Source organism: Glycine max, chromosome 8 (genome assembly GCF_000004515.6).
Source record: "Glycine max cultivar Williams 82 chromosome 8, Glycine_max_v4.0, whole genome shotgun sequence".
NCBI classification, from domain to species: domain Eukaryota; kingdom Viridiplantae; phylum Streptophyta; class Magnoliopsida; order Fabales; family Fabaceae; genus Glycine; species Glycine max.
In genome coordinates, this window is record NC_038244.2 from 3,482,529 (window position 1) to 3,494,890 (window position 12,362).

Below are 12,362 nucleotides of genomic sequence, written 5' to 3' on the forward strand. Positions count from 1 at the left end.
AGGTTTTTTCTTTTCATTTTTGCATCAATTTTTTTCCAAAGCATTTGAAATTTTATTCTTTTAATTTCTACTAATATAAAACTGCAAAGATATTAATTTCTTTATTATTTCATTAAAAATAACAGAAAAGTAAAGAAATTACAATCATTCTTAATGAAAATTGATTATCAAATTAACTCAAATTTTACCGTTATTAACTCACAAATTAAAACATTTGGTTGTTTCAAGCAAAAGACAAGTTGTGAATGTAGGGAGGGATTAGATATTTGTGAATCTCTTCAAACCTTTCTATGATGGTGAGTTTGCATTTGTCTTGCTCTTGTGATGGAAGTAGGAATACACATTGAGATGAAAAAGGTTAGCAAATATTAACATTAATATATTTGATTCAAAATTACAACATATTTAAATTAAAATAAAATATAAAATTTATTGAGTGAACATAAATTTAATTCTTATATTTATTATTTCTTTATTTTTCAAGATATAATAATTAATTGGATCTTCAATTGACTATTCATATTTAATAATAATAATTAATAACTTAAAAATTATTATATTTTTACATTATTGATATCTAACACAAATATTTCTAATTAAAAAATTCTTATAAGTTAGAGTTTTAAAATATTTTATATCATTTTTCAGAAATTAACATATATATTATGAATGATACGTGTCACTTGAGTTTAAGTTTAATTTAAAAATACATAATTAAAAATGTCATTTTATAAATATTTTTATTATAGCTAGCAACTCCAAGTTTAGATTGTTTGTAACATTGCTTCTGAATAATTATATAAATACTAACCTATAGAAGTGTTTGAGGCTAGTTTGGGCTGATTTTGACCAAATTCAGAATCCAATCAATCAAATTTGATCGGTTTGATTTGATTCAGTTTTTATAAAAAAAAATTGAAATCCAACCTAACTCATTCATGAACGGTTTGGTTTGATTCGGGTCAACAAATTACCCATTTAAATTTAATCTTTTTTTCTTAGAATTATTATTTTATATCATGATTCATCAAAATATCCAATGCAATTAACACAGTTTTATCAAATGTATGAAAATAGTAAAATTAATTCATTTAATACTAGTAACATAATATTTTAAAATAGACTAATAAAAATTAAAACAAAATATTATTCAAAGAAATTTATTATAGTAGTCTGAATCGCACATATTTCCTACAAATTAATTTCGCTTCAACCAGATTTTTTGCAACCAAATTTGCTTAAACAAATATACAAAATATGATTCATTAATATTATAAAGATGACAACAAAAATAAATATGAAAAATCTTAGGTTCTAACACTATTAGTCTAACATTTGCGGTCCCAACACTTGAAATCTCAATATTAATAATATTTAGAGTAAAACCAAATGATTTTAAAAATTTTGTTCGATTTTAATCGAATTTATAAATCTGAATTTGTGATCCAACACGTACATGAACAATTTTAATCTGTTCGATTTAATTTTAACTCAAATACATAAATAACTTAATCCAAATTGTTCCAATAGATTTTGGTTAATTGAGAGTGACTCATACCCATAAACACCCCTAATAAACCTACTTAACATATCATTAATTATTATTTCTCTCATTGTATTTTTTTTAAGTCTGCTATGTATATAATGAACCGTTAATAATAGACAAAATAACTAATAACTAAATAGTTAAAATAAATAAGTAAAATTATAAATAATTCTTAATAGAAAAGTTTAAAATATATATATTTTAAATGTATTTTATAAAATATTTAAAAATTGTTTATCCGTGAAAGACACCGGTCACGACACTGGTTAATTTATATATAAGCTGATTTTAGTTTTTGGAAGTAGCTTACTTTCCTTTCTTATGAGTCTCTATTGAAACATTTATCTAAACAAGTTTTTAAATTCATTTCTTGTCTATTCGTAAGAGTTCTAAACTATTTATAATTCAATTACTTTATAAAAATGCACTATGTTTGTATCCAGATCTATAAACCTAAAAATAAAAAGCCAATACAAGAGAAACCATTATATTAAGACTATATAATTAGCACTCGGCTGTTGCAAATTATTCAGCATATCAAAATTTAGATAAAGAAACTCAAATTCCACTCAATTTCCCATAGCAAAGGCTGCAAACAACCAAATCTACTGTTCGGCTATCCGTAAGATACTGGACAAAGAAGAAATGAAATGACTGGGAGAAGCTTCAGGATCTAACCACCTTCCACTTGAATGTGTTCATGTAATGACTGTTGGAGCGGATCGACCAGTGAATTCTTCCATCTTCGAAAGTTTCAACGCAACTTCCACCTGTAATTGAGATATTTAAGTCAGTCAAGTTGCAAGTTTGATAGAACTTTTATATTTAAATAAATATTATAAGCATCTTACAAGAGGAGCAAGTGCTTCGTTTGAAAGTCTCCCAATCTTTGATGGATCCTTCTCATATTGCTCAATGTATAATCGAATTGTTGCACCTTCTGATCCAGTTCCAGATAGGCGGAAAATCTATAGTAGTATATTAAACGTAAGAAAACAAAATAGTAGACCCCATAAAAATTAGGAAAAAGAAATTGAATAAAATAATGGAATATATCCATCGAAACAAAACCCAACATTAACTTTAAGTTCCTGACAATGGGAAGAAGAATATGAATAATTAGTAATTACATGCAAGAAGATGCATTTTCAATTCTGAAAGACCACCACACGAAATTTCAGCTTTTTTCCATTAAGTTAATTGTAACCAATATTTCTCAAGCAGTAAACTCACCAATCGTGATCCATCCTCAAACAAATATCGGATTCCCTGATGTGATGAGATGGAACCATCCACAGGATCATTGTACTCAAATTCATCACCGTGGACAACATTCGAAACATCTGACCTTATCCCCTTAACAATCCTAAAAAGACAGCGAATAAATTCATTAGATTTATGATGAAGCCACAGATTCAAACCCTCACCAAGTAATCTTTATTCCTAGGTCAAATACCAACGAACTAACTAGGTAACTGTAACAGATTCATCATTCCAAGTCCATCAACTACTTATTTTTGAATTATTCTCAACAAGGAACATATCTATAATCAGCAGTGGAGATGAACTGAAGCAGGAGGGTGACACAAGGGAAGTGGGTCAATGCACACTTTTCCATTACTAGGGCATATCTTACATGGTAAACATTTGGAGGAGCAGGGAAGAAAGGTTATTTTACTCAGCTGGTGCTAGATACCTTGGTTCTTTGGATAATGGAAAGAATTTTATGCTTTTGCTTTAGGTCAATGACTCCTGGAGAAGTCTGCCAGGATGTTGGCAAGTTTTTGGTTCTTTGGAGGATAATTGCTCGAGTTTTTTTTTTGATGGGTTGCAAGATACCCAGGTACTATCTAGTATACGAGAACTCTCACTTGTTGATGGGTTGCAAGATACCAAGGTACTAGCTAGTATAGGACAACTCTCACCGGATGCATATCTTTATAACCAAGAATTAAAATAATGTTAGTGTACTAAAATTAACTTACTGATTGACTTCTGAAAGTGAGGACTGCAGCTTGACCAAATATGCCATCAGTTCCTTTGCTGCACCTGCATCCACGTTCTTTAAGGAAAAAAAATTGAGGTCACTAACTGATTCTCAAAACAGATTATAACAAAGTAGGAGAAAATGTGATTGTATCATACTTCATAGTCATATCGAGTATAATAATGGCGCCCATAAGTAGCCCAATGCTGGCGAACTATGTCTTCAACAGTGACAAGCTTGTCTTCAAGTTTATCTTTATTTTTATATGCAAGTATAGATAGCCAGGCCAAAACTGCCCAGATTCCATCTTTCTCACGAATATGGTCAGAACCTATCCACAAGCACAAGGAATAATCACAAGATAAAAAGTTTAAAACTAGGTTTTAATAAAGTTGAAAGTTGTACTTTGCTCCTCTTAATGCAATAGCAAACACATACCAGTCCCAAAACTTTCTTCACCACAGACTGAACATAATCCAGCATCCATTAAATTACCAAAGAACTTCCAACCCGTGGGGACCTGGTTTTGAATAACAATTAAATAAAATAATTGCATGTCTAAAAGCCATCAACAAGTATTTTCATACTTAAAAGACATTGAAGAGCAATATACCTCAAAAAATTTCAAATTCAGATGTTTGGCAACAACATCCAGGGCAGCAGAGGTTGGCATGCTCCTACACAAATATTTATAATTTAAAATTGGTATATTGGTAAAACTGGTGGAGAGAAATGAAGTTACACAAAAGATCAAGTTGCTAGGAAATAAGCTCAAGAACTAACAAGAGATCAACAATTTGGTCATTGGGGGAATATATAACCAACAATTATGAATATTAAAATCTTTGTATTTAACTCAATGTTAATTCTTCCTATTTCATAGTCCAACTAGAAACAAATCTAATCACACCTTTTGTGGCAACTAGCTAGATAATTACAAGAATATAATTACCAAGCATATGCAAGTATAAGCCTGGCATTACTGCATGACACACAAATGCACATTGGCACATGTGCTTCTTTGCATTCAAACACACACTACTGATGAAATTAAGAGAGAGAAGCTTAAAACTTAAAAACATGATGAAAACCTGGCAACACCCTTTAAACCAGCAGAAAAGTATGGTATAGCTTCAACAGCATTTGCAGCGATAATGGCCACGGAATCTGAAGGAGTGACAAAAAACCTAACAAACAGGGGATACACAGATATTACACAAAAAAGTTAGAGAATATTTAAATTCATCACAAATTAAGGACAACACTACCTTTTACCAAGAACCATGTTGCGATCTGCATCACCATCAGAAGCAGCACCAAACTCTGGGGGCTCTTCTTGGGGTTCGGATTTGCCCAATCCCATACGAGCAACCAACTCTTTTGCATATGTCAAATTGGGGTCTGGGTGTCCTCCTCCGAAGTCTTCCTGTATCCAACAAGTCATCCACAAATCAAGGCAAATCACGACTGGCATTCAGAATATTTAAAGCTATCCTTGGCATTAATCAACAAGAGAATAAGACCTTTGGTGTACAGTTCAGTAAAGAGCTTTCTTGTGCTCCAAGCTCATCCACAAAAATACTCTTTGCATATGCTCCACCAACCCCATGTAGTGCATCATAACTTCAATAACGTCAAAGAAATTTATCATTAGGCTTTGGGATGAAGAAACGAACTAAGAATATTCTATATCACAATTTAAAAGAACATCCATAAAATATACCAGAATGTGAATTTAGGAGATGACAGCAGTTTCCTGATAGATTCAAAATCAAAAATTGACCTGCAAAATTTCAATCATGGGGTAAGAGAGGATTGAATCAGTAGAAGTGCATAAGAATATAGAACATTTGATCATCTAATTAAAATCAAGATTGCTTGTTGTAAGAATACGGCATCATATGAAACACCAAACTGGATTCTCAAAATGGAAAAGGAAGGAAAATCTATTAAAACAAACTTTTACAGCTTGACAAAAATTAAAAATTTTCTTCCTTCAATGTTCTCCAGCTTTGCAGGTTAATTGGCACAATTGCATGACATAAATAAATCCACTTGCATAAAAATTCTTTGCATAGATGCAGAGGGTAAGATGAAGTTGTAAAAAAATCTTACTTCATCAATTTTATATAATCACTTGCTGAATCAAAAACCTCAACATCAAATGGTCCTCCGGGGCCTGTAAAGCTTGTAACACCTGTTGAGGTAATATCCACCTGGGAAGACAAATAGAGAATGGGAAACAAGATTTAGGTTGATGAAAGACATTACAGTCTTAATTAAAAACAAGGTGGATAAATAAAGAGAAGGAGAATATTTGAAGCCAGGTCATGAGTAGTACATCTGGCAGATCTGAAGCAATCAAGTACTCATTAATTGTTGTTGTGTTTTCATATATCTTGTCAGTAATTCCCTCTGGTGCAGGTCCACCGTTTTCCATATTATATTTAATCCCAAAATCCTGCAACAAGGAAACCAAATGACAGTAACAATCATTCAGAGTTAATCTTACAACCCACAAGGTCTCAGCATAATATCATAAGGGAACACCCATCAACTCCTACATTTATGTTTTGGAAATATTCACCTTACTAACTTAATATTATGTCTTGTTGATATCTGAGAGAAACTACAATTTTAAAGCAAAAAGGTAACTAACCATGGCTTAAAGCTTATTTGGGGAAGGGACAATCAGGAATATTTTCATGGTCACATAAACACAATATTTCAATGTTTGCATAGATCAAGCTTGTCATTGAAGACTTCCCTGCATCATTTTAAAAAATAATATTGTGTAATTGTATGTTTTTCCACTATTTCATGCTATTTGGTTTTTAACTAACCAGTCAGATCCTAATAAACAGCATCATCTGTGGCCTACTTGATATCTTTTCCTCTTTTGAAAAGAAAAAATAGGTATTATCACTTATCATGTGATCATCCAAGTTGAAAAAGAATGAAGAGTACAAAAAAATTATCGTGTAATTTGTAACTCCGTGATCCACATAAATTACATTGATCCAAACAATGTAGGTCAACCTCAAATAAATGAAATAATTCAAGTGGCCAAGCCAAAGGTTAAATGTCAGTCAACTTAGTTCAGATTTCAGAAATGGAATGTGAGAGAGATCTACACATTAAATTCCTATAGCAGATATCATCATATTCATTAATCTAATTTAATTCATCCATAAATAATTAAAGTAATACACGACAATACTCACCTCATTAGGGCCACCGGGATTGTGACTTGCTGTCAGTATAAATGCACCTGTTGCCCTGGATCCCTGTACAGATAATACAATTTTTTATCCACTATTAATCTTTAATTCAGGAGAAAAAAATGTTACCATATGCAATTCCACTATGAAAATCATGGATCATCTTTGAGGAAACAAAACACATTCTAAGCATAATAAAGAGAAGTTCAAACAACGAGAAGCAAACTGTAGAAAACATTACTCACATCAGCTCCAAGTTTTTCACGTATAACAGCAGATACTGCAGGAGTGGAAAGTAATCCATTTTGACCAATCCAAACACGTCTTACTCCATTTGCTGCTGACATTTTAGTTATAATCTGCAGATTCATTAAAATCATTAGTGATGTGAAATATGATATCGACATTAGAAGACAAGCATGTGATGTAGCATGAAATGAATATCCTCTCATATAAGAAAGTCATAAGTGAAGAGATGCGTAACCAATGGTGTATGAAGTTAAAAGAAACAAAGCAAGTCTCTATTCCAGAGTACAAAACTCTGAAGTTGGAAAATGGCATTTTAGTTTCCATCTCCTTGTTATTATAATTTACAAGATCTTAACCTGTATACTTTTATTTGTTTAATTAAAAGATCTAGTAAATTTCAAGGCCGAAATCATAAATTATATCTAAAATGCCATAAGTGGTGCAGTCAGATTAGTCAAAATGCCTGCCTATGTTAGATGTAGTACAAATCAAATTAAACCAAAGAAAAGAAGCACAATTCCAAAATGACAACAACAACAAAAAAAGAATTGTAAGGCATCTAAGTTATGCAAATGAGAAGTTTTCCAAAGAAATGTTACCAATTTGCCGGCACTTATGAATAAAGTAATTGATAAACCAAATACTTGAGACGCCAAGAAGACAACATTCAAAAGCAAGAAAAGTGGACAGTGAAAAAGTACCTGAATAGCTTCCTTTGAAAAATAACGACCATCACCAGATACAACTAGCGTTGCACCTACAAGAATGGAAGGAACAGTTCTCAGTACCCCACAGCATAATTGAAACATGAAAAGGAAACAAGTGGAAGGAAAAACAGTTTCTGAAAAGACATGTTGAAGCCATATCTTTTATTTATTTATTCAGTTATGAGAAAGAAGCATGTTCATTTCTGTTGCAGTAAAACTAATACTGATATTTGAGTACCGTGAGTTTGAAGCAAAGTAAGAGAATTGAAGGATCGTACCTCTAACTTTTTCCACAGTTAATGCATTGAATGTTGACTGAACAAAGTTATGGAGGTAATGAGGTTGCACGAATACTTTCACCTGAAAAGATCCAGCGAACGAACTATTACAATTACAATTAGTAGTAGAGGTAATGAAGAAGAAGCAACCACCAATGTGAAACAGATCTTGCATCAGAAAAAATTGATTTAAACTAGAAAGCAACTCCAAAGGACTAAACAATTTGGTTGATCCTAAATTGCTCAAAAGGAATTCTACGGTCTGATCCAATCGCGATTCATATCAAACACAATGCATGCATACACATAACACCACATGCAGCTCAATCGAAACAGATCGGAATCAGAAGATAGAATTTGAAGGCAAGATCCAGACAGTAGTACAATCGTCAGAAGAACAAAAGAAGAAAGAATGTATCGAGCGCGGAAAAACTAAAGCATGGATTGATAGAGGAAAGGATAAAATCGAGATAAGGACCTTCTTGCGGAGACCAGAGGTTCCAGGCTTCTGTCCATCGAAGGGAGTGGTCTCAACGCGTGAAACATTGAAGAGCACCATGGCTGGCTGGCTGGCTACCGGAACAAAGAAAAACGAAATCCGGAAGGTTCAGATTGCAGAGAAAAATTAAAAGTGAGAGACGGATGAGATGAGATGTGTATTTGTAGTGAGAGGCGAAAGGAACGAGGAAGGAGAGAGGGAGAGTTCAGTTAGCTTAGCAGTTTATTGATGAATGCTTTTGGGATGGATGACATTTGTGCGACGAGGAATTTTATGCCCGTGTCTTTGCTGGTTTTGCAATTTTATTTCGAACCGCTTCCTTTATTTTTATTTTTTTTTAACCATTAATTAATTCTGAGAAAAAAACATTTTTTATTCTAACTGTGAGGAAAATATTGTTAGGGACTCACTCGCAAATCCCAATCAATAAATATTTTTTTTATTAAGATTCAGCAAAATAAAATTATATAATAAGTTCTTTATTTTTTTTATTTTCATATCAACAAATATTTACATGTCTTAAAACATTATTTAGTAAATCATATAAGATTAGAATAAAAGACGTGTCTCACCAACTGAAAATAAATTCTAAAATCATTTTTATTTAGGAATAATGCTTAAAAACATTCTCCTTTACTATACATGATTATTTGTTATTGGATAATATATAATTTATATGTCATTCATAATTTTAATTTATTTTTTAAACTTTATCAAAATTGAAATAATACTACATCGTATGCGATACTTATAAGTTATATACTATGAGAATAATAGTTCAAGGTAATTAAAGCATCCCATGTAATAAAATAACTTTATCCTACGATTATAATGACTTATTTTGCTAAAATCATTTATGAATTTCTGGTTTGAGATTCATTCCCGCGGTTATTTATTTAGATCAATAAAGAGAGATATAATGAAGCAAAATGAAATTGAGTAGGGCCGCGATCAATCATTTAAAATAACATAAAATTTATTAATGTATATTATTTCATTTAATATTTTTTTTCTTTAAATTTACTGTAGTTTATTTTTCTCTCGTTCTATTATTTTTTGACGTTCATACATGGTACCCAAAAATAAATAAAAATTTAACTTTTTTTTTATAAAAAAAAAGATATGTTAAAATAAAATAAAATGTCTGGGCATATATCCATCCTTGATTTAAAATACGTTTAACCTGTGAAACAATTCAATTCAAATTAAGAAAATGGACTCACTCGCTTTAGATAACTAAATCCTAGAAATTCTATTTCATGCTTTTGCAAAAAAAAATTGTAACCATGGACTTAATTGCACGTTCCCTATTTTTTTTTCCTTTTTTTGATTTGGTAATATTCCAACCTCAAAAAGGTTTATTCCATTTTATCATGACGTGCCGAACCACATGAGTCATGACTGCGAATCCCTTTTCCCCGCATTTTTTTTTTTTTGTGTTATGTTTAGGCCGAAAATATGACAAAAGAATAAAAAGAAAGACATTACTATCGTAAAAACGTAATACCCATAGCATCCCTTTTCCCCCCTCTTATGATGCTGATTCATATATAATTTAATCACCAGAATGGAGGCAATGAAAGTAACACTCGTACAAGTTTTATTCAGCTGAATGTTTTGTTACAAATAAAAATTCAACAAAGTAAAGTATAACCCATCTTTTATAATACAAGCCCATTGATCAGATTGAAACAAAAGGCTCAACAAGTACAGTGTCACAGAATCAATTGAACACATTTCGTAAATTGATCAAATTTAATAATTCATATATAATTTAATCACCAGAATGGACATTAGGAAATGAAAGTAACACTCCTACAAGTTTTATTCGGCTGAATGTTTTGTTACCTTTTTTTAAAATAAAAATTCAACAAAGTAAAGTATAACCCATCTTTTATAATGCAAGCCCATTGATCAGATTGAAACAAAAGGCTCAACAAGTACAGTGCACATAATCAATTGAATACAATTCGTAGATTGATCAAATTTAATAACAAACTTAACAAAGTTATTGCTTAAGTACCATATTATGAACCAAGTCAGAGATCCTGCGCTTATATTTATGCAGTTATTATTGGAACTCAACTTCATCTAAATCATAAGAGTATCCCTGCTCTTTTATCCACTAGCAACTCCGAATAAGACTTAAACCTTCACGCAACTTTTGAACTTCCATTAGTTATGCAATCACCATATATAGTTGGAAACCTGTCATTTTTCCTCAATGTAGTGAATCCGAATGGGTGCCTAATCCTTCTCATAGTAGTGCCATTATTCATCAAATGAGAAATTGGGTCAGTTTCTTATCCATTAAAAAAAAGTGATTCTAATATAAAATAATTTAGTGATTCTTTTTTAAAAGATTTAAAAAAAACTAATTTGTTTATTTATAATTATTAAAATCACTTTTTGAAAAGCTAATTTCATGAGAAATTATTCAAAATAGTTTATAATTTTAATCAGATTTTAGATGCTTTAAAAAAAAATCTTCTATAGATACTTTTCAACTTCTGATTATTGTAAACAGATGAAACAAACGACTGAATTTTTTAAAAAAATATGATATTTTGTTTACAAAAAAAAAAAAATCCGTTGTCATCTGAAAAGACGTGAGAGATAAAAATAACTTTTGTAAATATTCTGATATGATGAAATTCTATTTTGGATTGATTGTAACCAGATTGTATATGGAGTGCACCCAAAAAAAAGAAGATTGTATATGAAGTAGCCATCAAGAAAAATAACAGAACTCTTGACTAACCATGTCTAACATCTTATCCATGAATAATAGTGGAAAGTAGTCTTTGATGGTAGCTTGGTTTATTTTCTTGCAGTTATGGGACATCTTCCCACCGGTGACAAATTTTGTACGCATTAATTCATCTTTTTCATTACTAATAATTGTGATCGCTTCACTTGAATTATACTAACCTATGTATTATTAAAAAAAAAAAGTAAATCATCTGAACTTTAAGCCTTAATTTGCATATTTTATGGATGAAACCCATTATCATCAAGAACGAATCTGACTCGAATGATGGAGACAATCATAAAAATAAAATTCATCTATCAATATATATATATATATCAATTTGTATACAAAATATTCATAAATCGATGTTTCATAATGTTAATACATTACTAATCTATCAAAACCCGAAAGCACCACACCAAGAGACGTGTTGTATATTGTATAGTCCATACAATTTGAAATTTGGCAAAAAGTCATGGTCCCCCTGGTCAAAGTTGTACGGTATAAAATGTTTGAAATTTGCTGATATTTTAAATCTATACGGTGCAGGAAGCAAAAAGAGAGATGCAGAAAGTAAAACTCATTTGAAGAACGTTGGGCCATTGGCCCAATTTCGGTAACCCAACTTTTTGTACTCTGGATTCAAACTTCAAGCAGCTTCGCATCTTGTGCAATCTCACAAACGTGGAGACAATCGCATCTTTTTTATCCATTCTTAGTGTAGAAAGAGAGCAGATAAAAAATCTTCCGGGAAAAAACAAGAATTCTTCCTCCAAGAACAAAGAAAGAATATCGGCAAGATGGGATGATGTTACCGTAAAGATTTTACTTGACCGTGCATTGAAGCAAGTAAAATTAGGAAAAATAACCGACAATCGCGTTGAGTGTAAACGGGTGGAGGAGGATTATGGCAAATTTCAGGAAAATCACTGGGTTGGATTCTAATGATGTTCAAATCAAGAATAAGTGAACTTCCCTGAAACAAAATTTTAGGAAGCTGATGAACTTGTTTGGAATAAAGAGAAAACCAACATTGTTACATAAGCTGATTTGTGGCAAAAGAAGATCTCAGTAGGGTTTATTAAAAGAGAATTGAAGAAAACGTATTTTTCTTGCTGTCTTT

General features: G+C 31.3%; 1 protein-coding gene across 1 annotated transcript; it reads right to left on the minus strand.

The window, feature by feature from the left end:
- Positions 1 to 2,017: 2,017 nt before the first annotated feature.
- LOC100780166 (phosphoglucomutase, cytoplasmic) lies at positions 2,018 to 8,772 on the minus strand. Its single transcript, XM_003530746.4, has 18 exons — positions 8,467 to 8,772; positions 7,989 to 8,070; positions 7,705 to 7,760; positions 7,000 to 7,113; positions 6,758 to 6,820; positions 5,875 to 5,994; positions 5,649 to 5,749; positions 5,257 to 5,316; positions 5,057 to 5,156; positions 4,802 to 4,959; positions 4,625 to 4,720; positions 4,147 to 4,210; positions 3,972 to 4,053; positions 3,692 to 3,864; positions 3,532 to 3,608; positions 2,780 to 2,912; positions 2,398 to 2,514; positions 2,018 to 2,316 (listed from the first exon to the last, which is right to left on the minus strand). Exons 1-18 carry the CDS (start codon positions 8,545 to 8,547, stop codon positions 2,245 to 2,247), a joined length of 1,749 nt encoding a protein of 582 aa, XP_003530794.1. The 5' UTR covers positions 8,548 to 8,772; the 3' UTR covers positions 2,018 to 2,244.
- Between the last annotated feature and the right edge of the window lie 3,590 nt (positions 8,773 to 12,362).

What these genes read in the sequence shown, in the direction of transcription:
- LOC100780166 (XM_003530746.4), bottom strand. Translation starts at nt 8,547, where the DNA reads ATGGTGCTCTTCAATGTTTCACGCGTTGAGACCACTCCCTTCGATGGA. An exon ending in ATCCCGGTGGCCCTAATGAG is followed by an intron (nt 5,995 to 6,757) that starts GTGAGTATTGTC and finishes TCCTTGTTGCAG; the next exon opens with GATTTTGGGATTAAATATAA. An exon ending in TGAAGAAAGTTTTGGGACTG is followed by an intron (nt 3,865 to 3,971) that starts GTATGTGTTTGC and finishes GCTTGTGGATAG; the next exon opens with GTTCTGACCATATTCGTGAG.